Source organism: Lissotriton vulgaris, chromosome 12 (genome assembly GCF_964263255.1).
Source record: "Lissotriton vulgaris chromosome 12, aLisVul1.2, whole genome shotgun sequence".
NCBI lineage: Eukaryota > Metazoa > Chordata > Amphibia > Caudata > Salamandridae > Lissotriton > Lissotriton vulgaris.
In genome coordinates, this window is record NC_141700.1 from 125,187,159 (window position 1) to 125,213,100 (window position 25,942).

The following is a 25,942-nucleotide window of genomic DNA, read 5'->3' on the forward strand; positions in this document are numbered from 1 at the left end:
AGTGTTAGCGAATGCGTCCCTCCCTGTTTGTTCAGGTAGTGCATCGTCGTAGTGTTGTCGGTCCTGACGAGCACTAGGGAGTTCTTGATTCTTGGCAAGAAAGTCTGCAAGTCTAGGAAGACTGCCCTCAGCTCCAGTAGGTTGATATGGAGTTGTGTTTCCTGCTCTGACCATCTGCCACTGATCCGCAATTCTTGCAGGACTGCTCCCCAACCTTCCAGTGAGGCGTCCGTTGTAATGACATGGGGAGCTGCAGGAAGCAGGAATGGCAATCCCTGTGAGATGTTCTTGAGCGACCTCCACCACTGAAGTGTCTTGACGATCTAGCTCGTGATCCTTATGAGGTCGAACGACCCCATACACTGAGTACATTGTTTGGACAGAGCCTCTTGGAGAGGACGCATCTATAGCCAACAGTGCCGTAGGAGTAGGATACATGAGGACATCATGCCCAGGAGGGATTTGAAGGTACGGACTGATAGTCATCTTCGAAGCCACAGATGCGGCTAGAGAGACAAGCTTGCGTTTTCTCTCCTGAGACGGGAAAGCCTTCGCCGCCTTTGTATCCAGTGTTGCTCCGAGGAATGTAATGACTTGAGGGATGCAAGGTGGATTTTTCCCAATTGAGTGTAAGACACAAGTTGTTGAAGAGATTGAGACAGGCGTTGGAGGAGTTGGTTGCGCCTGACCAGGATGGTGCCTTCACCAGCCAGTCGTCCAAATACGGGAAGACTTGATGCCCGTGCTGTCTGAGGAATGCTGCCACCGGGGAAAGACATTTGGTGAAAATCCGGGGTGCAGATTTGAGGCCAAACGGGAGGGCACAGAACTGATAGTGTTGGCCAGCCACTGCAAATCTTAAGAATTTCCTGTGACTCTTGTGTATTGGGACATGAAAGTATGCGTTGTGCAGGTCCAAGGACGCCATGAAATCTCCCTCCTCCAGTAGGCCCAATATTTCTTGAATCGTGACCATGCGGAACGATTGCTTCTTTAAGAATGTGTTGAGCGCCCTGAGGTCTAGAATGGGCCTCCATATCTTTCCTTCCAAACTTGGGGTCGTCCGCACACGGACGGTGGCGTCTGGCCACGTTCCTATCAACAGGCGAACCTGAAGTGGGCCTGAACCACGTGCCCAAAAGAACGTCCGTTAAGGCCTCGTTAAACGGCAGCAGTGGCTCCTGTGGGCATGACTGCGGTTTGAGGACCTCGGTGAGGATGTTGGTCCTCACGGCCGCGACGGGGAGCTCAAGGTGTAAGGCCTTGGCAGCCCTCATCAACACCACTGAATAGGCAGCCCCCTCCTCCGTAGCCACGGTAGGAGGCGAGACAAAACCAGGGTTGGGGGAGTCAGCCAGACCACTGGCGTCACCCAAGTCACCTGTCCAGTCCATGTCATACTGACACTCGCGTGTCAGAGGGTCCTCGGACCCCTCCCACCCCTCTCCGTATTCTACATCCTCACCATACTCTGAGTCAACGATGTAGACCGGCTCCTCGGGGTTCACAGGCCCCATCGGTGTCGAGCCGGGCGTCGATCGACGCCGGTCCGACTCCGCGTCCGGATTCGGAGAGGGAATGGGGACGGCGCCGCCTGGCACCACGGGTTGCCCCGATGGAATCAGCGCCGGAGAGGCCGGTTGACCAGCCGGCGTCGACCCCAAGGGCCCCTGCGGCGCCGGGATCGGAGCCGTCGGCGGCGCCGGGGCCGGAACACCCGACGGCGTCGAGGCAGGGTCACCCGAGCCACTAGGGCCCCCAGACGGGTTCACAGGGCCCGAAGGCGCCGCGGAACCCGCACGAGAAGAAAGAGCCCTCATGGCCACGAGTAACGCCTCAATCTCCTCGGGGGACGCGCCTTGCCCAGGGACCGCAGGGTATGGAGCAGGCCGCGTCGGCGACTCACGCGGACCCGCGGGGTGGGGTCACCCAAACCCCCGGCCGTCTCGTGCGAGCGTCGGGTGGAGTCGGGGGTACGATGACGACGCCCCGACTTTTTGTGTTTCCTACCTGAGGAACCAGAAGAATGGTGACGACTCCCGGAGCGTCCGTGACGGCTCCGCGACCGCTCCCTTGATCGCTCCCTCGACCTCCGGCCGGACCGGGACCGCTCTCGACGCGGGGCCGACACCCGGAGCTCGAGCAGCTTGTGGGACCGCTCCCGCCTAGCTTTATTAGTCAAGGCCCGGCAGTCGACGCAGGCGTCCACGTCGTGGTCGGGGCCCAGGCACCGGAGGCAGAGTCGGTGATGATCCGTGACCGACATCGTCCGGTCACAGTCGTCACAGTTCTTAAAACCGGGCATCCTACCGGCACCGTAGAAGATTCAAAGATCACAAAAGAACAAAAAACTTGGTCAAAAGACCGGAGTACTGCTCTTCGGATCTGCGCTAACTGGCGCGGAAAAAAGAAGAACTGACGTCAGCGCGCGGAGGCGGCGTCTATATACTCCAGCGACATCATCACGGCGCACGACGCCAACGACGGACACAGAGCCGCAGGGGACGCCTGCAGACGACGCCTACCGACGCGCAGGGGTACTGCTACGCAAAAGTTTCCGGATCCAGACTGACGCCTGGGGATATTCTAAGGTAAGGAATCTAATACTAACGTGTTTCTTTCAGATAAGCATGGCTTGTGCTGATCTTCCACATGTAACCTCTTTTTTCCACAAGAAGTACAATCTCTGAAGAGACCCCTTTTCTTCTGAACATCAGCCATAATCAGTTGTGAAGAAAAGATTACAAATCTGTGAAGAAATAAGCTGTAGTTAAGAAACCTGAGGAGAACTCAGGTGGAGACTCCCTTAGCACAACGTGAGGTAGAAAATCTGAGAGACTGAGGCTCCTGACAGGAAGGTTCTAGAGGGAGGTGTTATCTGATTAACTCTCTTCTAGAGTTTGGTCCTTTTTACAAAAGGACAGATAGGCTGCTAAGGTGAGACCTTAGGCCTACTTCTCTCTATGTATGTCTATAGGACATTACTTATCTATGTACCGGAGACTCCAGTCTCGACGACGGGGAATGATTCAGGCATGTGAATCTATGAAAGACACCCATAATACTGGATAACTGAAAGTGATCTTGGCCTACCTGAAACCACAGGTAACATCAGTAGATCTGCAAGACGGGGATGTGAAAACAAGCGTCCTGCAAATCAACACCACCATCCAGTCTACTAGATCCACGGGAGACAAAACTTGGCCAGAGAAAGCATCTTGAACTTTTCTTTCCAGACTAAAATTATCAGAGGGTGAAGACTGAGGACTGGATAAAGGCCTGCAACTGCGACTTTAAGATGTCTGACTTCTTTGGGAAATGTACAGCTTTGAGTTTCTGGGTCGCTTTCGGGTTCAAGGGCACACTCCTCAAAGGACTAGGAGTTATGTATACATGTGTTTGTGACAGTCCCTATAAGCTTTAAGCTGTGTCATTTTAGGAGACTACAATTACCCCTGGTACACTACAAAAAAAATGATAACATTTTAATGAAAAAAAATCTCAGAGCCAAAAGTAGTTAAGCTCCATACCCGCCTCTAAAGGAGCAGAAAGAAACGAACTGACGTCAACGCGCACAGCTGGCGCTTTTACGCAGCTCCGTTCATTTCCAGAGTGAGGCAGTAATTGCGAAGCTGCACTGCGCCACCTACTGGCACCCAGGGGCACTACTTTAATGTTTCTCCCATAATCTGTCTGACACCAGAAGAATATTCACAAAGTGAGGAATGTATGTTTAGAAGTATCGATTATAAAACATATGATCAATATGACCTGCATATTTAAGAGCATTTTTCTTTGGCCAGAAAAGCTGGAAAAAAATAATTGTAACAAAGAATGGAGCCCTAAGCGTTCCAGGGGTGAAGGGAAATCAGTAATACTTGGAGAATAAGATGCTCAATGGCAACCTAGTAATGACAAAACAACGGCTTAAGTGGTTTAGTTAGCAGGGGAAATAACTGGAAAATTCGAGCTCAACAATTGAGACATTTCGCATGTATTTTTTATATAGGTTGATGAAAACAGGACAATCGCCATGTCTGTGGGATATAACACCAGATAATCTCCATGTGGGTGGATAGCAGGAGGGGTAGTGCCGTGTAGTGGTGAGGCCCTTGAGGCTTTCAGCAATTCCAAGTGCATATGTATGTGCCCTCAGCGTGTCCGTGTATATACCCGTGCACAATAAAGCAGATACACTGTAAGGGCAAGAGTATTAGAGTATTAAGGAACCTCCCTGTGAACAATGGCAGCAGGGGAACGCTGATCTGTGCAGTGCAGGCCATGTGCAACCAGAGTGGAGAAGTGGTGCCGGGAAGTGACATGGTGAGTAAAACGGTTCGGAAAGCTTATTACCTGGTCTTCTTGCTGCAGGTGGCAACACAGAATCATCTGCAAATATGGCAGCTGATGCAAAGTGGCAGGATATGCAAAATAAAGGTACAAACTTTGACAACAGAATTCCATAGTTATAACTATAAACTACTTCTGAGATTGGCCAAATGGTTAGCAACTGCACGTTAACCCAGGCATGTGCTCTCTAATTTACCAGCCATGTATGTATGTGATCTCAGATGATTAGGAATGAGCTGATGGGGGTGACACATCTAGCAGGAAATCAGACAGGCTGAAAAGTATGCTCTAGCAAAAGGGGGTGGGAGCCGGTATCTTACCTGCCCGTCCTGTTGTAGGTGATGGTGCAGAATCTGAGAGTGCGGCTGCTGATGTGGGGTCAGGATGTGCATGAAGGGAGCAGGGGGGTATCCGGCTGCAGCATTGATGGGTCCTGCGCTGCCCAGAGCTGAAGGCAAATTAAAGGAGGCGGCCGGTGTTCCAGTGTGAAATCCCTGCTTCTCGAATGATTGCTGTGAAGGAAAAATGTGGCAAGGGAGGAAGAAATAATGGAAAGTGAGCAAAAGACAAAAAGTAGATTTTTGTTAAACGTCTTAACTCCTTCATACCGCTTTTTAAATTTTCTCTACCCTCCTGACACAAATGAGATATATAAAATGTAACTTCCCTGTAAGCATCTGTCTCTAGTCTGTGGTTCTGTAGATTTACAAGCCCTAACATTTAGTGTAGGCTATGATGTTCTCAAGTTGTTTTTTTCAATTTTTTACGTCATGGGATGCACTGTGACTACACCTCAAGTAGGCAATACACATGGGCACAGACCCAGTGTTAGATTGTGGTAGGGAACATTTTCAATTCAAATGCTCTGCATGGACTGTAAAGCAGTACATCCCTACAAGGAGTGATGATTGTATGAGTGATGCAGTCTGAAACAAAGTTCTTAGGACTGGCCAACCAGGATTCCTGGTACCTCAAGGATTGGGACACAAGTGAGGGAGGGCCAAGAGATGCCTACGGTGAATTCTTTGCTTACAACAGGGGCTCTCTGGTGCCAGAGATAACACTGTGGGGGGCCTATAAACCAGTGGCAAGGGAGTACCTAATTTCTAGGATCTCAGGGATAAGGAGGGAGGTGAGGAACAAACTGAGGGACGTGAGCAATGCTGTTAGAACGCAGAGGACTACCTTCCAAGCAACCTATAGCACGGATGCATCATCTTGCGATCCAGCGGGAGGAGTACAGGTAGATTACAGAGGTGGCAAAGGACAGCTTAGGTGCAAAAAACACAGTTGATGGACAGAATGCAGAACAATTTCTTACATTATCCCCAGTACAAAGATCTGGGCCTAAATCCATCGTTTTTTTGCACTCCACACCACCCTAGGTCAGACAATGGCTATATGCAAATCAGCCTTGACCCTGTGCCTCATGGGAACAGTCCAGCCCGAACTACCAAGCCATGTCTTTCCTAGACCGGAATCAAGCATCCAAGGACCGGTTTCTGGCTATGAGCCTTCTTCAGCCTGGATCGCTTGACTCCAGTGATGTGGAGAGCCTGGGACTCACGTCTGAGCATACCCAGCCCACTCGGGGTGAAAATTGCAAAAAACACAGTTGATGGACAGAATGCAGAACAATGTCTTCCATTCACTCCAGTACAAAGTTCTGGGCCTAAATCCATCGTTTTTTATCACTCCATACCACTCTAGGTCAGATGATGGCTATATGCATATCAGCCTTGACCCTGTGCCTCATGGGAACAGTCCAGCCCGAACTACTAAGCCATGTCTTTCCTAGACCGGAATCAAGCATCAAAGGACCGGTTTCTGGCTATCAGCCTTCTTCAGCCTGGATAGCTTGACTCCAGTGATGTGGAGAGCCTGGGACTCACGTCTGAGCATACCCAGCCCACTCGGGGTGAAAATTGCAAAAAACACAGATGGGCAGCTTAGGGCCATGCAACAGACTATACAAGGTTGGTAATAAGGCTGGAAACTACTGGTGTGGCTGGCACATCGCAAGGAGGATCGACGGTGGGTGTGGGAGGTGGTTACGGCCACCGAGAAAACAGTGGACACGGCCTCGGAAACAGCAGAGCGGTTTGCATAACAGTTAGGGGCCCTTTACTCTCCTTGGCAACAATTCCCACTGGAGGAACAGTTGAGTTTTGTAGGTGATCTCCCCGTCTTGATCCTCCCACTATAGGTCAGGGTTGCGTTGAATAGGGCGCTTGAGGTGACAGAACTCGCAAATGCTGTATGGCACCGTGGGGAGGGGTCGGGCAACCATTTCTATTCATGTATCAGGTGCTGGTGGCTGCTGGGGTCCTACCGCGACATTTGTACAGCCCACATTGCCCTAATGCACAAGGCTGAGAAGAAACCACAGACTGTGCCTCCTAGGACAAAAACCCTTTTAAATAGAGGTAGAACTGCTGGTGTGAGTCCTTGCCTCCCATCTGTACGATGGGTGAGACAAATTGATCCACAGGGACCAATCTGGGTTTACGCTGCCTTTTGCCACTGGACAGATCCATAGACGCTTGTATGCCGTTCTCAGCAGAGCCACCTCTACAGGGGAGCCAGGGAGGTTCCTGTCCTTTGATGTCGAAAAGGTATCAGATTAGCTTGAATCGCCAAACCTCAAGGCAGTGCTGAAAAATATGCAGTTCGGGAAGATATTTCTGGCCTAGGTTCACCTGCTCTACACAGCACAGTTGACTAGAGTGCTTGTCAATGGGACTTTGTCGAGGTAATTCCAGCAGGGGATAGGCACTAGGAAAGGTTGCCCGCTCTCCCCAGTTTGCATTTGCCATTAAGGAACTAGTGGAATGGGTCAAAAGGGACGCCATATTGCAGGGGGCTTGCGTTGGGAAACTGATTGGGAGGATGTAATCTCCCTCTACACGGACTACCCGTTGCAGTCCGTTCCCAAGGTGTTAGAAATCCTCAATATCTTAGTGAGATTCTCAGGGCTAAAATATATTGGCACAAGTTGGTGGCACACCCACCTACACATTGGCAACCGCCGGAGGATTGGGATTGCCCTAGCAATGGGCAGAGACTGGTTTTCTCTACCTGGGCATCTTTATCACTAAAGACCCTAGTGCCTTTTGTTCGGAATCTGGAGGGTTTGCTTGGCCGTTACAGAGAGGATGTGGTCAGATGGAGGAAGCCACCATATTCTCTGATGGGTAGAATCACTCTACAAAATTTACCTTAATTTCTCTAGGTAGTAGAGTATATGCCATGTGTTGTACCTGAAGGCTCCAGGGCGATCGGATGAGAGGGGAAAATGACCATGGAAATGCCACTGTAGAATGCGGAGGCTCTGGCTGCTCTACAGTGGCTGAGAGATTCAGTTAGTGGGATCTTATTGGAATCTCTACGGTTGGGGACTTATGAGGGTAGTCAGGGTGGTCTCCTCAGAGTACTTATAAGATCACCATGAGATGGCAGAGTACCATAGATTTCAATACCTGCGGATTAAGCATGCCCTTAGCAGGAGCATTAGGCACACCGAGTTACTAGAGGAAGAGACCCCTCTAGAATATAGGCTGCTAGCAGCCTCGTTTTACCGTCATGTGGAGTCCATCATCTGCACCAGATTTGTCAGGAACTGCATAAAGCTGTTGGGCAAGTTAAAAGCCAGATGGGAGCTGAACTTGGCAATTCTGGAGTATGCCGAGTGGGTTGAGGCATGCAGCTACCCAAGGAAAGTGGTGATCAGGACTTGTTTTTACCTCATCCCGATTAGGATACTATGCCCATGTCACACTACACGCGGACAAGACTATGCCATGGATAGACTCTACTGACTGATGCCTGAGGGGATGCAGACAGAGGGTCCCTGGTGCATACCTTATGGGATTGCCAGAGGCTGGGGCTGTGCTAGTGGACTATTCAGGGGCATATGGAAAAGGTAGTGGGAGCTCTGCTAGATTTATTGGCATGACTGGTTTGCCTACGTACCTTTTGGGGGAGGGGGGACAGATGCTCTAACGGAACTCCCTTTTGTTTTGTAATATTGCATTGATGGATAAGAAAGATTGTTTAGGCTTTGGGCACAGAGGTCTCTACCAGATTGGCGCAAAATATGGACTAGTGCATGCTAGAGTAATCTGTATCTTTCACCGGGATGTCTGGGGAAGTTTGATAAAGTATGGGGACCGTGGATTGAATTGAGAGAGCAAGTGGTCTGACAAAGGATGTTCAGAAATCGGGTGGCTGTACACTTGGACAGAGGGGGAATATGCATAAGTTGGTGGCGATGGGGGGCATTACAGGCTGCAGTCTTTAGAGGATTGGCTGCTCTGAGAAGTCTGTTGATTGGGCCTATAATGATGGCTGTGGAGTGTAAGATTGATTGGGTGCCAGCTTAGAAGGATCCTTCAGCTTTAAGTGGAGTTGTGGGATCTGCAGGATCTTATGACTTGACAGCCAGGAAGGATCACTGCCCTTGGGCAGGAGCTTTGTTGGCTCCGAGGGCTTTGTTTGGTGCAGATTTATTTATTTATTTCATTTGTAGAGCGCGCTGCAACCCTACGGGCATCATAGCCCGAAACTGGCGGAGGCCCTAGCGGTCTAGTTGGTTTTAGTGGAAGGCTGGCTATGATGATCTACATGTGAGGGCTCTTAAGATCCTTAGTGTGTTTGTTAGCGCCGAACATACTCTCAACCCTAGCGGAGGTCTTAATTTGAGGGCCAATGACTGTGGAGGTCGATGGAGCCTCCTCTTCTTCCTCCTGGTTAAAGCTGCTGTAGAGGACTACTTCTGAGATAGGCAATTGTTGGTGGGGCCGAATGCCCAAAGAGACTGCATCATCACTGTAGGAAAGTGCCCCCTTCTGACATGGTCACCCCCATTTTTTACCTCCTACATGTGATTTTGAATGAAAGTGCACTGAGTTCCTGCTAACCAGGTCACCAGTGGCACAGCTCATTCCCAAAACCGTACAATTGTTTCCCCAATTGACAAACCCTTTAGCACCCTCTGAAAGTCCCTTGTAAATTGTATCCTGGTAATCTAGGGCCTGAGGTACTAAAGAGCCCCCGAGGGGTTGCATCACGAATTGTGCCACCCCAAGGGAGCTCTCAGCAAACACATACAAGACTGCCATTGCAGGCTGCATGTCTTGGTGCAAACAAAAGTGAAAATAAGACATGTCACATCTGTGTGCCATTACACTGCATCTAATATTTTTACATCACTCCTAGAGCAGGCCTTGTAACCTTAAGGCAGGGTGCTGAGTATTACATGTGAGGGCATAACTGCATGAGCAGATTTGCCCCTGTGCTAGTCAGTCCTATTCCTGCCAGTACAAGTGACCATGGAAGCCATCTCAAGACATATGCTGCACACTGGTGAAAACGAGTTTAAGCTAAATGATGGCTTCACTGAAAATAGGGATGTTTGGTGCGAAACATCTAATTAAACCTGCAATTAACCAGTGTTGGCTTTACCAATATATGAACCCAGAGGGCACCTCAGTGGTGCCCCCTGAAAACCTACTAGCCTCTGGTGTGCTTGCAGACTAGATTCTGCCAGCCTGCCATGCGAGATGCTGTTCTGACCTCCTAGGGTGAGAGCATTTTGCTTCCAGTAGACCCAGAACAAAAGCCTGCCCTGGCAGAGGGTGTAACACCCCCTCTCAGAGGAAGACCTGCTGATTAGCCTCCTTGGGCAGGAAAGCTTCAAAGAGCTGGTGCCTTTGGAATGCAAATCTGGCTCGCCTCACAGGAGAGAAAAGCCACCCCCTCTTGTCTAGGACCATCTTGGCACCTGGACAGGCAAGAAAATTAGCTAGTCGGGTAGGTGCGCCACCTCCAGGCAAGTACTACCCCTAAGGTGGGCTACTATGAGGTGGACACGATTTTTCAGAAGTGGCCATCAGATTGATGGCATACTTGGGCATTCTGTTAAGTTAAATAAAAAATGTATATCGCATAGCTGCACCAGATACTTGGCTTCCCCCCACCAGCCAAGAACTGCAGCAATGGCCTTAGAAGAACCCAAAAGAGAATCAAAAAAGGAGAAAAGCCAAGTCTTCCATGTCTTCTTGAAAGACCGGTGTTTCTCTGGAGGTTCCTGATTTTTTGGGAGGGTGGGGGGAGATTTCGTTAGAGAGCTGGGGCTTTTGCACAAGAGTTGCCTCCAGCATTTACTCTTGACAGGAGGAACAGTGGCAGATTAAGGTCATCTGAGCTCAGGGAGCATGAAGGGCGATACTTGGGATAGCAGGTTAGACAGAATGGGGGCTCCCGGGAAAGTAGGATGTTGTGAGCAGTACACAGGGTCTTGAAATGCACACGCTTCTCCACAGAGAGCCAAGTGCAGTTTGTGAAGGAGACCTGAGGCTGGGCAAAATTTCGGAAGAGAATAATAGCTGTCTGGCCGCGGATCTAGTTCGAGTCTTAACCACTGATTTGATTCCCAAATACAGAATATAGCAATAGTCTAACTGAGATATAATAGCTGCCTGGATGATGCGACAGGTGGACGGATCGAAAAATCATTTAATGAGCTTCAAAGTTCGCAAAAGCCCGAAACATGTGCCTGCTGTCATTTTCGGTTGCGCTTCAAAAGAGATTATCCACCCAGAAGCGTAGATTTTTAACAGCAGTCTTGGGTGGAGGGGAGGACCCAAGTGAGGGGGCCACCAGTTCATCGCCCCAGGAATGGGTACATTTTTTCAATAGGAAAATTTCTATTGTACTCCTGTTCGGGGTGTAAGCAGTTGGCATCCAACCACTCTGCGATGGCAAGCATTCCCCTTTGAAAATTGGCCATGTCTAACATGCGGTTGTCAGAAGGAGAGCACGAGCGGAGTGCCATTTGCACAAGACACCAGCTCAAGCCCAAGGATTTCATGAGCCAAAGGTTGAATAGAAATATTAAACAAAGTAGAACTCCGAGACAAGCCCTGAGGAACACCTTGGTGCAGATCATGCAATTGTAACCTGTACTGGGGGTGGGGTGGGGGACAAATAACCTGGAAAGATTGCTCTGAAGGGAATGAGACAAACCAAGAGTACAGATACGCCAATATCCTATAGGCGCCGGAGCAAGATTTTATGGGACACTGTATCAAATGCGGCGCTTCAGTCTAGCAAAATCGGAGCTGCAGATCTGCCTTCATCCAAGGTGCTGTGGAGTCGTTACATCACTGCAAAAAGTGCAGATTCCATGCTATGCATTGGCCTAAAGCCATTCTGAGAGGTTTCCAGAATCTTCTTCACTTCTAGAAACTTAGTTAGGGTGACATGTTTCTCTTTTACCGAAGCAAAGCAAGGTGGGAGAGAGATGAAGCAAAACCTTTTCTAGTTTGGAAGCATCCAAAGATGGTCTCTTAAGGAGGGGGGTGACCTTGGCAAGCGGATATAGACCAGGTGCAGATGTGGATGCCACTGATGCTTCTGGGACAGGGTTATGTACACTTCCCACATGAAGTGGTTAATAAGGGGTGGGGGGTGGGTTTAGTGACCCCTGTGATAAAGTGGCTCTACATATACTGGACTAGAATGAAGTACAGTGTGTACAGAGTCCACCAACCCCAGAGGTATAAGAGGTTAAAATCAGAACTGACCTTTCTCTCCAAAGTGGTAGCTTGGTCTAGCAGTAAGGCAGTTCCAGAGGACAGTGTAAAGCATTTGTTGTACACAGTCAGCAAAAGGTTTCACACACTCAAGGACTGAACTCCAGGCTAATTGTTTTTATATGAAATCCAAGAAAGGGGAGCTTATAGGTCGGTTTTCCAAATATGTAGTGTAAGCTCAAGAGGACTTATCAGACAAAAATTACGAAAAGTCACTAAGGGCTTATATGAATCCCATCAGCCCACCACTTTGGCGGAGCATCATCATCTGGGAAACCTTGGAATAAAGTCTGTGTACCCAAGCCAGAATGGAATGGCTATATGACACTAGACTTTTCTCCGGCAAGTGGTGTGGCCACAGTGCTCATAAGCCAGTAGTGCTGATGGAGTGCAGTGCAAAGAAAAAATGTGGTAATTAAAAATGACTAAACGAACAGAAAATGTATTTTATTAGGATCTGGTCGAATGTCAAGATTAAAAACAGCCTAACAGAGTGAAAAAATCACTGTTGTTTAGCAATAGGTGAAAGGTCAACATATTTCAGCCACAGAAGTGATGTTCACCGGCTTTCGTCAGAACCTAAGAGAAATGTAATTCTACTGCAATTATATACAAAGTGATACCCAACAAATTAATTCCTAAAAGGACTAAACATAAGTGGTTCAATCACCACCCTAACAGGACCAAATGTGTATCATGGCAGCTAGTAAGTCCATAAGTGATCTTCTTTCCTGTAGTAAAGTAGAAGAAAATTAAGAGAAAATAAACAAACATCCTCATGAGCAAACAACAACAAATTCACAATTAGCTTCAAAAGCGAAGAGGCAAATACTTAAAAGAATAGGGGTACTGTATAGTTACCCCCAGAAAAGATTTCTTCTTGACATAGTTGTCTAAATACAGCCATTGACAGGCTAAGTTTACTCACCCAGCTTTGTGTGGGAGAAAGCCTCACCTCAATGAATAAGGCCTCGCTCTGTTTGTGAATAAGCAGAGAAGTACAGATCAGAAAACTAGAAATGCAACTCTGCATGTCACAAACCTATTATAAAATAGAACTTCATTATTCACAGAATTATTGGCAATCCGCTAGAGGGCTGACTGAGGATTTCTGATGAATCGGATGTTAGTACACTATGTTATCTGCATATGATATTGTTATTCAAGATAACCATGCACCTATATAAAGGTCCTTGTCGCAGTAAGTAAGTAATTGAATTTGGGCTTGGTTTTTTGTGATGTTAGTAGAGACATTGGTCAGTTAGACAGTTACTAGGGGCCCCACTCGTCTATGTATAACTGAACCAAACTGCCTCTGGTCCTAATCACGCAGCATTTATTGGAAATCCGAAATGTACAGCCCAATAGGAGCTTATGCTGCATGGATATAGTAGTTCAAACAAGGGAGCCTGTCGTTCGTCCGGTACCTCCCCTTCGGCCAGGTTTCCATCAGAGGTACCGAATGACAGGTAGGCCAGCACACTATCGTAGTGTCTTTTTCTTCTTCCTCCATTGTTGGAACTACTATATCCTCGCAGCATAAGCTCCTATTGGGCTGTACATTTCTGATTTCCAATAAATGCTGCGTGATTAGGTCCAGGGGCAGTTTGGTTCAGTGTACTAACATCCGATTCATCAGGAATCCTGCGTCAGCCCTCTAGCGGATTGCCAATAATTCTGTGAATAATGAAGTTCTATTTCATAATAGGTTTGGGACATACAGAGTTGCATTTCTAGTTTTCTGATCTGTACTTCTCTGCTTATTCACAAACAGAGCGGGGCCTTACTCACCAAGCCGTTGCCGGGTGAGGTGCGGCTTTCTCCCACACAAAGCTGGGTGAGTAACTTAAGAGCCTGTCAATGGCTGTATTTAGACAACTATGTCAAGAAGAAATCTTTTCTGGGGGGGTAACTATACAGTACCCCTATTTGCAAAATTCATAAACATTTTAAGTATTTGCCTCTTCGCTTTTAAAGCTAATTGTGAAGTTGTTGTTGTTTGCTCATGAGGATGTTAATTTTCTCTTAATTTTCTTCTACTTTACTACAGGAAAGAAGATCACTTATGGACTTACTAGCTGCCATGATACACATTTGGTCCTGTTAGAGTGGTGTATGAACCACTTATGTTTAGTCCTTTTAGGAATTAATTTGTTGAGTATCACTTTGTATATTATTGCAGTAACATTACATTTCTCTTAGGTCCTGACGAAAGCCAGTGAACATCACTCTGTGGCTGAAACATGTTGACCTTTCACCTATTGCTAAACAGTGATTTTTTCACTCAGTTATGCTGTTTTTAATCTGGACATTCGACCAGATCCTAATAAAATACATTTTCTGTTCGTCTAGTCATTTTTAAGTACCAAATCTTTTCTTTGCACTGCACTCCATCAGCACTACTGGCTTATGAGCACTGTGGCTACACCACTTGCCAGAGAAAAGTCTAGTGTCATATAGCCATTCCATTCTGGCTTGGGTACACAGACTTTATTCCAAGGTTTCCCAGATGATGATGCTCCGCCAAAGTGGTGGGCTAATGGGATTCATATAAGCCCTTAGTGACTTTTCGAAATTTTTGTCTGATGATAACAGTCCTCTTGAGCTTACAGTACATATTTGGCAAACTGACCTATACACTCCCCTTTCTTGTATTTCATGTATCTGATTAGGGGTGTGGAGCTTATATGGTCTTTAAATATCATCCCCTAGACCCTCTTAAAAAAAAAATCTTTCATTGTTTATATATCCACAGATATAGGTGTTTTATTTTTAGAACCAACAGTTATAAAAATATACTTTTCTTGTTATGAGTTCTCATGTAATTACTTTGCAAAGGAGCTATAAAGTTCATGCACACAATTAATACAGTATTGACAGTAAGCAACACATTTCTAAAACACACTATAGCATTGAGCTCAAGGGGTTTTTCACATGCAAGTACAGTTGATTACTATATAGATTATGTGAGTAGTCCCAGGACTAGATCTTAGATTCAGTCCTGGGGTCTAAGCTGAAACCAGGTCAGCAAAAACGTTTTAGTTACTGTAGTGAATTTTCAGGAATATAAAGCCGTTTTAAAAGTTCACACTTAAGAAACTTTTCAAAGGAAATCTGACAATGTTATTCAACGGGAGAAAATTCAGGTTGCAGGTAAAGTAAGATAGCGTTATGTAACCCAGCACTGGTCTCCTAGGGCCAGCACTGGGGTCTTAACTCAAAACAGGTAGGTAATTGCGTTTCAGTATTTCGTGTGATTTTTAAAGAATATTTCAAGTTTTCAAAAGTAGACACTTAAAAGAAATTTCATAGACAAGCAGACAATGGGTTCCTATGGAGAAAATACAGATTACTAGTAACCCCGCTAGGTATTACTTTTGCGGATTAGTACTGGGCTGAAAGGTACAGCACTGGCTTCTCCCCTGATCACAGGTGAGTACTTTGGAATTCGGACTTTGTCTGATTTCATGTGAATATTTTCAGATTTCAAAACTTAACACTTAGAAAATGTTCGCGTCAATGTTATCCAATGGCAGGTAAGTAAATTACCGGTTTCCAGGTGAGTACTTGGTTGGTGAAGTTAAGGTTCTGGGCATAGACTCAGGGGTCCCCCAGGGTCAGGTAAGTACAGTTAATTCACTTCCAGCGGCACAGGGGCGGCCGGGTGCAGAGGTAGGTAGGCCCAATGGTATCCAATGATGGAAGGGGGGCCTTCGGTTGGTGGCTGCTGCATAGCAGGCCACGCAGCAGTGGGAGCTGGGCTCTTGGCCACTTGCTCAGGGCAAGGGGGGGGAAGTAGGATAGGACACAGGGGTCACAGCCAGCGGCACTCGGCGGGTGGGTACAGGGTGCTTTTGAGCCGTCGGGCACTCAATGTTATCTAAAGGGAAAGGTCAAAAAGGAACAAAGGCTGCAGGCTCTGGGACGGAGACTCTCCAGGGGCGACCAGCACCTCGAGAGGTAAGTTGGGATCTTGGAGCACATGTAGGTACCCCAAAGGGGGGCACATGGTGCTGTAGGGCGCAGGGTGTCGGAAAAGCTTACCCTCGGCTGGTCGCGGTTGGGGTGGCCCCTGGTTCTGAGTCTGCAGGCGTCGGCTGGTTCGTCGAGGATGGTCTTTGGGCACTGGACTTCGGGTCCCAGTCGCCGGGGGTACGTCCTCGTGGTATTGATTCGGTTGGGCCCAGCCCGGGCTCGGCGGGTGCAGATTTGGCTGGTCCGGAGCTTCCTGGTTGGCACCAGGTGGGTTGTTGCAGCAGAGCCTCTGCTGATGGGAGTCCCAGTCTTCAAGAGGGTTAAGGCAGGCAGGTCCTCAGAGTGTTCCAAGGTTGCTGTCCGCAGAAGTCGCCGGGATTAAGCAGGAGCAGGTTCCAGGATTGACAGGCCAGTAGGGCTGAGGCCAAGTCAGTTGTTGTCGTCCTGTTAGCAGCTGACCGGCGGGTCGTCTTCTTGATCTTCTTTCCGTATCGGGATCTGAGGAAGGAAGGTTCGGGGAGCCCCTAAATACTAAATTTAGGGACGTTACAGGTAGGGCAAGGACAGGAACCAATGGGTGCCTGCCCTGGGGTGAGTACACCCCCTAGCCTGCTCCTCTCCTGTGGGAGGGGGGCAGGAGCCTAGCTGTGATATGGCAGGGCTCCCCATCTTCAAGATGGCCGGAGCCCGGGGTCGTGCTTCACCTCGTCTCCCCCACCTGAGGTGTGGGGTTGGCACAGGCTGGCACCCCCCCCCCCCCTACCTGACGCAGTTTTTCCCGCCAGAGTGGGGGCAGGGCTGGTTGCTGGGTACAGAAAATGGACTGGAGAAGCTCAGAGGCGGCATGCCTTTGAAGCTTCCCCCTGCCCATCCTGGGGGAGGATACCTAGCACCTCGCCCAGGATGTGCATTGTTGCAGGCCCAGGAGAGCGGGGGCTCGCCTACCCAGGGGTCCAGCAACATGCCTGTTGTGTGGCAGCCTCTGCAGCCACTCAGACAGACGTGGATAGTAGGTTAGGGTTTCAGAAGGCATCTCTAAGATGCCCTCTGGTGCATTTTACATTAAATACCACACTGGCATCAGTGCGGATTTAATGTGCTGAGAAGTTTGATACCAACCTTGTCAGTCTTGCAATTATGGTGCTGTGGAGTTCGTAATGCCAACCTCCCAGCACCATATAATCTTAATGGCATCACTGCACTTACAGTGCCCAAGAATGGCCCTGGGTACTGTAGGGGCACAGGGCTCATGCACCTGTGCCCACACCTCTGGTATAGGGCACCCAGCTAGAGGGGTGACTGAAGTATGCCAGGGCAGTGGGTTCTGTGGGCATTGCACACAGGGATGTGTGCCATGATGACTCTGGTTTTAGTTCTGTACTTAGGCACTCAGCCTGCAAAGGCAGTGTGTGGGTGCCAGGGTACAGGGCCCCTGAGGGTGGAACTATAAGTGCTGCAGCCCTCAGGGGTCTTCTCTGGTCACCATGCCATGGGTACCAACTACTAGGGGCTGAGAGGTGGCCATAGATGCCAATTGGGTTTTGTTTCAGTACAGTTTTAGGGAAGGAGCACAGGCCCTGGGTAACTGGTTGGCAGGAGCCCAGGGCACACTCAGTCAAAGCACATCAGCAATTCAGAAAAAAGTGGGGGTATACCAAGGCAAGAAAGATGGCACTTTCTCACAACCCCCAATTATAATTTAATTTAAATTTAAAAACACTTATAAAGCGCGCAATTACCTAGCGGTTTCTTGGCGCTGGCGGACTTTAGAACCTGGGTGGTAGCTGTGAGAAAGCTAAGCTGGGAATGCTTTCAGAAAAAGATGCGTTTTTAAGGCCTTGCGAAAGTCAGGGTAAAGTGGGATGGATCGGATATTGAGAGGGAGGGAGTTCCAGAAAGTAGGGCCAAGGACCGCAAATTTCACCCCCGCATCCTCTTCTTCCTGAAACGAGGAACGGAGAGAAGGGACTGGGAGGAGGAGCGGAGGTCTCTGACTGGTGTATAGCTGGAGATTGCCGAGTTTATGAAGGCTGGGGCAGTTCCAGCTCGGGCCTGAAACGCAGTACAGCCAAGTTTGAAGAGGGCCCGCTCCCTAATGGGCAACCAATGCAAGTTCTTTAATACAGAGGTAGAATGATGGAATTTAGGGAGACCATCAATGAGACGGGCCGCTTGGTTCTGAACCAGCTGTAAGCGTCGAAGGGCATATGCCGGAACGCCGTTGTTCAAGATATTACCATAGTCCAGCCGTGATAAAACATTGCCATCATGATGAGTTTGAGGGCGGGAGGGGAGAAGAATCTAGAGATTTTCCTAATAGTGCGAAGAGTGAAAAAGCAAGAAGACACCACCATACTGACCTGAGAGTGCAAGGTAAGGTTTTGGTTTAACGTGATCCCAAGTGTTTTGACAGAATAGGAAGGTGAAGGGGGCCAAACACAGGAGTCCAGGGACTGGATGCACCACCAGTCAAAACCTGCTCTGTTTTGTCTGGGTTGAGTTTGAGGTGGTTAAAATTCATCCAGTCCCTGATACAGATCATAATTGATTAAAAATTAAAGATAGATTCAGGAGAGTGCGAGAGGTTGAAGATCAACTGGAGGTCATCTGCATAATTGAAGACAGTGACCTCCAGTTGTTGTAGCACAGAGATAAGAGGGAAGATATAGAGATTGAATAGAAGAGGAGAGAGGGAGGAACCTTGGGGGACACCACACTGCACCTTGCGTGGGGGAGCAGAGAACCCTTCTAGATGGACGGCCTGGGTGCGGTCCCTCAGGAAGGTGGTAAGCCAAGCCAGGGGAGGCCCGCTGATGCCAGCTGCCCTGACACGGGTGAGAAGGATGGAATGATCAACCGTGTCAAAGGCAGTGGACAAATCTAAGAGGACCAGAGCCTGAGGGCGGCCCCCGTCCATTCCCTCCCTGAGGCTGTCTAGGACCGGGACCACGACCCTCTCGGTGGAGTGGCGAGGGCAAAATCCAGCCTGGCAGGAGGCCAAGTAGCCACTGTCCTCCACAAAGGAGCTGAGGACAGAGGCGACGTGACACTCCTGAATTTTTTCCAGGTAGGGGAGAAGGGAAATAGGGCGGAAATTAGTGAGGGAGGCAGGGTCAGCACGGGGTTTTTTCAGTAAGGGAATGATTATGGCTGATTTATGAAGTTCGGGGACTGTACCGTTCCCAAGAGAATCGTTCAGGATTGCCAAGGGAGGAGAAGGGCAGGCCCGAAAGATTTCTCTCAGGATAGGCGCTGGACAAACATCGGAAGGAGAGCCCGATTTGACTCACCGCCGGAGAAGATAACGTCTCTCTGGTCAGTAAAGGGATGTGATCTAAATGAAACCAGTTGGGAGGAGGTTCAGGGGCCGGGGAAGTGGGGGGGGGTAGTTGGCCTTAACCTCATCACTGCGGTGCGAATTCCGCCACAGTGCTGAGCATTCCGATCACAGGCGTGGTCATGGCGGCTCCCGGCCGTCATCAGCACACGCCCACCGTGACTCATGACGGCCGGGAGCTGTCATGAGCATCGAAGAGGTAAATGGCTTCGATTTTCTCCACAAAAAAGTTGTTTAGGGAGTCGCAGAGGGCTTGGGAGGGGAAAGGTTTCAGGGAGGTTCTGTCTGACAGGACCAGCTCTTGAACAGTAGCGAAAATTTCTCTAGGCTGATTTCCCGATTATAGTATTTTTTCAGAGGAGTTACCTGATTACAGGACCTGGCTAACCAGTCATTAATAGCGGTGGCCTGTTAAGACGGTGAGAGTTCCTCCAGAGCGGGGTAGGAGTTTTGAAGAGAGAGAGAGGGCAGGAATATCAGTCTTGTTCCAATTACGGGCCCAGACATTCCTGGGGAAGATTGGGCGCTTAGGCCAGTGGAGGTCTAAAGTGAACAAGATCAAAAAGTGGTCGGACCACAGACAGGGTGTAATGATAGGGAGGGAGACCGGAATGTTCAATGACCAGATTTGGTCTAAGACGTGACCCTTGATGTGAGTGGGAGCGGACACATGGGAAGTGAAATTTAGGCTAAGAAGGGAGTCTGTAAAATTCCTAGATGCTGCGTCTTCCGCGGGGTCAGAAGGCCAAAAGTTAAAGTCGCCAAGAACTAACACCGAAGAATTGTTAACTGTTAATGGTGCCATTAGTTCCTCAAACTCAGTTAAAAAGTGGGGGGCAGAGTTTGGTGGACGGTAAACAAGGACACAAGTGATGGGGGTTTGAAAAGAAGCGGAACGCATCACCAAGCACTCAGTTCCCTTGATGACCGGACAGGAAAGAATTTGGAAGTGGAAACCCGACCGGACAATCAGTGCAACGCCTCCGCCTGCTTTGCCTGGTGGTCGATCGGCCCGCAAGGCATTCTAAGAGGAGGGTAGTGATGCGAGGATGTTGGGAAGGGAATCTGGACAGAACCAAGATTCGGTCAAAAATAAAAGATCCGGTTTGTGGCGATCCAAAAAAATCAAAAAGTTCTAATTGGTGTTTCACGGCTGATCTAGTGTTTAAAAGATAAGACAAAATAGCAGTCGCTGGCCTTGAAGGCTGGCCAGGTTCTGATGAAAGGGGGGGCAAGGGTAAGGGAAGGGGCCGGGTGGGTGCAATGGGGGGAATAGACTGGGGCCGAGCAAGGCCGAGGCTAGAAATAGTGGACGCGGAGGCGACGCTAAGGGTACCATGGCTTTGGTAGCAGTGAAGTTCGTCTGAAGAGTAAGTTAAAAATTGGGCATAGTAAGGTGCCCCTTGCGCCGGCCGGCCGCGGCTGGGCGCAGACGGGCTTGCCTTTGGCTTGCCGTCGGCGCGCCCGCTGCGCTCGTCCGCTGCGTGTGCGCATGGGGCGTCGCTTTTGTGGCCTAGGTGCGCGGTAACTAGAGCGCTACCCTAGGGAATGCTCTGCCCCTCCAAGATGTCGGCCGCAACCCCGTCAGCCCTCCGGATCAGGCGGCACTCAGCTGTGCCGGGGCTAGGGGAGCGGCGGTAGGAGTGAGGAAGCAGCAGCCAGGTAAAGGAATACCAGTGACAGTTTTAAAATTAGCAACGCAGTTAAAATGCTAAGCAAGCCCACAAGCACCGCCGCAGCCGCGAACCAGCTGTCACCAAGTTCAGGCGCGTCCCCCAAGTGTCAATAGCCCATTTGATACTACCCTACACTGCATGACTTGTCCATCACGAATCATATGAGTCCGTTGGGTTCTGAGGTCTCCCGGACTGCTGGCACTATCTCAGAGTTACTGAGGCCTATGTGAAGGCCAGCAAGATCTTACTGGCCACGTTCCTTACAGCACGATTTTTAGACTAAAGTAGCCCAAGAATACATTATTTTTCCTAAGGCATCAATATGTTTAGACTATCTGTAAGGTTGGTCAGAAAGGCATTTGGAATGACTTCACTTGTCAACGCCTGTACCACCAGGCTAACAGGCGTGGTGGGATGATAAGTCAAAAATAATCAATATCACAGCCAGTTAGTCTGTCACTTGGTCAAAGGTCGAGAGAACAGAGGGCCGGAGCATGGGTTATCTATACTGGCCATAAGAGTGTCAGAGAGCCTTGTTAATTGGCAACAGCACTCATGCAAGATTGGACCAGGTTGAAAAATCCTAGTTAATGTGGCTTAGTTTCAACAGTAGACAACTGCAAATCTAGCACTTCTTGGTACTGATATCACAAAATGGTTCACAGCCTTTTGAGATGGCCTGTGAAATGAGAAAAGTTAAGAAGACACACGGGAGGGCACTACTTTATTCTCTGGTAACTGCAGGGACAGACTCCTGACCCTTACAGGGGCAGATGCTGGGTCTTATGACCTCATGAAGAGAACTCCGAATGGGGGTTTCGGACTCGCAACTGAGAAATACAGAATTAGAATCAGGGGGAGCTCACAAAATCCAAAACCAATCCTGGATTGACTTTGTTGACTACTCAGTTAAGACACTAGATGGTCAACAGGACACAATAAGCATTATTTCAATGGACTTTGTTTATGAAAGATAATTTTAAGTAATTGCACTAATGAAGTTACATAAGCATTTGGTGGACCTAGTTCTAATTTCTCACCAATAAAGAAGGCAGACCACTGGGTCAAGAGAAGGGTGGCAAAAACCACCACTGGGGGTGATCAAAAGAAAGTGGTTACAAAACCTCCCCAGGGAAAAGGTGGTGAGAATCCCCAAGATAAAAAGAATGTGTTTTCAAAAGGACCCCCAAAATTCTTTCCAGTCCAATAATATGTACAGGGGAAATAACGTTGATCTCTCAAAGGCCTGGTGTAACAACTGTAAGTAGTTAGTACACAACTGGAGATACTACTTGTCCTAACAAGAAGACCCCTAGTCCTCCAAACACTATTACTGGTGAAGCCAGTCTCCAGATGGGTTCAGCACTGTACCCAGAACAAATAGGGTTGCACACTAAAGCAGTTCTAGTCACAGCCACCCAACTTGAAGTACTTTAAATCCCTTGGATCAATGGGACAAGAATAGAAGCCCTGAGGGATACAGGTGCTAGTGTCAACTATGGTGAGATACATTGGTTTCCCCAGAGCAATATCCGTTTGGAAAGAAAACTTACGCAGTCACCAATGTTGACAGTGTTACCACTAACTATGCTTTGGTGACATAAGAAGGGGTTGGGGGTGGGGAAGGGGGGTGTACAGCTGCTGGCCTGAAATAGGTAGCGGTCTATCCAAAGCTTCCAGCTGCCTGTCTACTTGGAAATGACCTGGAAACCTCAGCATGAGCGGAGGTAGAACTAAAAATCCATGCAGCAATGCTGGACATTCCTTCTAAAGAGTGTGTCAAGACTAGAGCACAGAGCTGAAAGCAGGGTGAAAAAGTGTTGGGAGCCTGAAAGTATGGCCCAGCCTTCCAAGAGGAAAGGTACGAAGACTGGGTAACCAGCTTCTGTACGGCAAAAGGATCAGAAGCACTCTCCTCAGGGAGAGGGCTTGGACACCGAGTGAACTAAGCCCATGGAGCTGGACCATACCAGGTTGAACTTGTAGGCCCTGGGGGACCATCTAGGCAAGAGCTGTGCCTTAGACAGCAGCACTGTCCAACTCTTGTAAGCCTGAGGCAGCAAGCTGCTACCAGAACAAGCATTTACAATGCAATGGTCTCGGCATTATTAAAGGTAGAGCTATTGGCATTGCTCATGCCATTTTTTTTAATTTAAACATAAATAAATGGTATTGTCATTTACAATGGCAATAGGTGAGCAGTAGAGAGTATTCGCGGACACAGAGCCTCACACACAGACAGAGCCACGCACAGACAGAGCCACACACACACACACAGAGCCGCACACACACACACACACACAGACAGAGCCGCACACACACACACACAGACAGAGCCACACACATACACAGCCACGCACACACAGACAGAGCCACGCACACACACAGACAGAGCCACGCACACACAGACAGAGCCACGCACACACAGACAGAGCCACGCACACACAGACAGAGCCACGCACACACAGACAGAGCCACGCACACACAGACAGAGCCACGCACACACACAGCCACGCACACACACAGAGCCACGCACACACACAGACAGAGCCACGCACACAGAAGGAGGGAGTTGAAAAACATGTTCTCTTGTGAAGTGCTTAATGGAAAAAGAAAAATGTAATTCACTAAAAGAGCAGTGGACGGATACAGGTAAACCAATCAAAACCATGTTAAAGAGGTTATTCTCAAGCAAGGGAGTTGCCAGCAAATTTAAATAACCCCCACTTTGATCCAAACCTCTGATGGTACCATGTAAGCAAAGCAAGTGAGCCTGACCCTCGATAGAAGAGCTTTCTTGACTCTTCCATCCAAGCAGATATCTAACTATCCTTTCACCCTCCCATCCAGCACTAATAGCCACTTTTCCACTTTCACCTTTCTGTCCATTCTTTTACCCTTCTTTCCTTTTTTTCCACTTGAATGTCCTTCACCTGTCTTTTTTTTCTTTCACCCTTCTTTCCCTTCTTACACCCTTATGTTCTATAACTCTCCTTTCCTTTCACCCTTTCTTGCTTTCAGCCTTCCTATATTACCTTTTCTGCCTACCCATGTTTATTTCTTCCTTGTCTCACTTGCTCTTCCAGAGAAGAGAGGGTGTGGCATAAGGGCCCGACCTGCTGACTTCGAGTCTCAGCATCCGAGCAAACCACTTAATCTCCCTGTGCCTACAGAAATGTATGTGTCCTTGTAAAATGTAATTGGTGCTCATGTAAAGCACTCCAATACCTTCTGGCTGAGTTTGTGCTATAATAAACACTGAAAAAATAAACAAGCTTTCTGTTTAAGTACGTTTTTTTCGCCATCAGATAAGAAAGTTTTAGGGCAATAAAATGCAAGAGGCGCAAGGGGAAGAAATGCATAGGGTTAGTGTGAAAATGGCCAAGTGTGAAAGGAACTTGTCTGCTAAGTGACTTTAATTACTGGCCTGGCGACCCCAGGGAGGACTTAGCGTCCAAGGACTTCACGGCCACTCTCTTATGTCTCAACCTTAAGTCCCATGTACTGGTCCCTACTCACAATCTTGGACATATTCTGGACCAAGTCTGGCCATCCCAGGACAAAGTCCCCCCCCCCAGCATCCTCCCTTGTACCTGGCCCTACCATTCTCTAATTTCCTTCACTATCAACATTGGTTCCCCTCACAAACCCCCTCGTCCGAAGAATGTTTTCTCACGTAGCTGGAATCGCGCTGACTTGCTTTCCCTCTCTCATTCCCTTGCTTCTTCTCCTCCCGACCTTAATGGCATTTCCCTTGACTCACAGGCCGCTGCAGTTGGCAACTGGCTATCTTCCGCATGCGATTTAGTAGCCCCTCTCAAGTTAGTTAAGTCCATTCGTCCTCATGAGGCTCACCGTTGGTTTAACTCTGAGCTCAAGATCCTCAAATTGGAACTTAGACGCTCTGTGCGCCTTTGGCGCCGCAGCTACTGCCCCGACCTCAAGGCCAAACACAAATCTCTTCTTAAAGAGTACAAGAAGGCCATTCTGGCGACAAAGACCAAGTATTTCTCCGAACAAGTAATCCTTTCGGCCAACAAATCTAAAGAAATCTTCTCCTTGGTCAACAATTTGGCCACCTCTGATCGTGCTTGTCCCCACTTTACTCCTTCCCAGGCCCTCTGCTCTTCTTTAAACGACTTCTTCATCGAGAAGATCGTTAAAATTAAATCCAACATTTCTGTCATTCCTTTTACTCCACTTCATTCTGTCCCCTCTGTGTCTAAATCTTTCTTTTTCTCTTTCCCGCTACTCTCCTTGGACTCTTTCTTAGCTCTGCTCACTAAAATCAAGTCTGGCTCTCCCACTGATTGTGCCCCTGCCCGCATTCTTAAAACTCTCTTCTCTTCCTGTCCTGCTACCCCCCTTTCCCTCCTCAATGCTTCTCTTTCTACCGGATTGGTCCCTTCTTCATTTAAATCTGCTATTGTTTCCCCCATTCTTAAAAAACCTGGTCTTGATTCTTCTCTCCTTTCTAATTCAGGCCCATCTCTCTTCTTCCCTATCTTGCCAAAACTCTGGAATCCTACATCACCTCCTGTCTCTCTACTTATGTCGAACAGAACCAACTCCTTGCTTCTCACCAAGCAGGTTTCCGCTCGGGTCATTCGACTGAAACTGTGGTGCTAGCCGTTCTTGACGAGCTCAAAGCCAAGGCTGACACCAACTCTCCCCAAGCTCTGGTTCTCCTCGACCTGTCCGCTGCGTTTGACACGGTCGACCATAACATTCTTTTGGACCGTGTCAGCGCAGCGGGCATACGAGGCCCCGCCCTTTGATGGATCACGTCCTTTTTGACAGGACGTTCTCAAGCTGTTCAACTCCCCGGCTTTTCCGCTCTCCCCCTCCCGGTGCCCTATGGGGTTCCCCAAGGTTCCTCCCTTTCTCCCCTTCTTTTCAATCTTTACATTCATCCACTTATTTCTTCTCTCCTTGAGCTGGGGGTCTCTGTGTATAACTACGCAGATGACCTCCAGCTCGTCTTTGATCTTTCTTCTTCTTCTCACTCC

General features: G+C 48.6%; 1 protein-coding gene across 23 annotated transcripts in view; it reads right to left on the minus strand.

Moving 5' to 3' along the window:
* Window positions 1–25,942, minus strand: part of UBAP2L (ubiquitin associated protein 2 like) — an 889,182-nt gene that overhangs the window by 155,623 nt on the left and 707,617 nt on the right. For all 23 annotated transcript variants that reach the window (XR_015302630.1, XR_015302632.1, XR_015302629.1 and 20 more), the window contains one exon: window positions 4,671–4,862. Coding sequence is in view for 18 of the 23 variants with exons in the window: in XM_086947511.1 (XP_086803637.1) it covers window positions 4,671–4,862 (192 nt within the window). In the remaining 5 variants the exon portion in view is untranslated. The remainder of the gene's footprint in view (window positions 1–4,670; window positions 4,863–25,942) is intronic.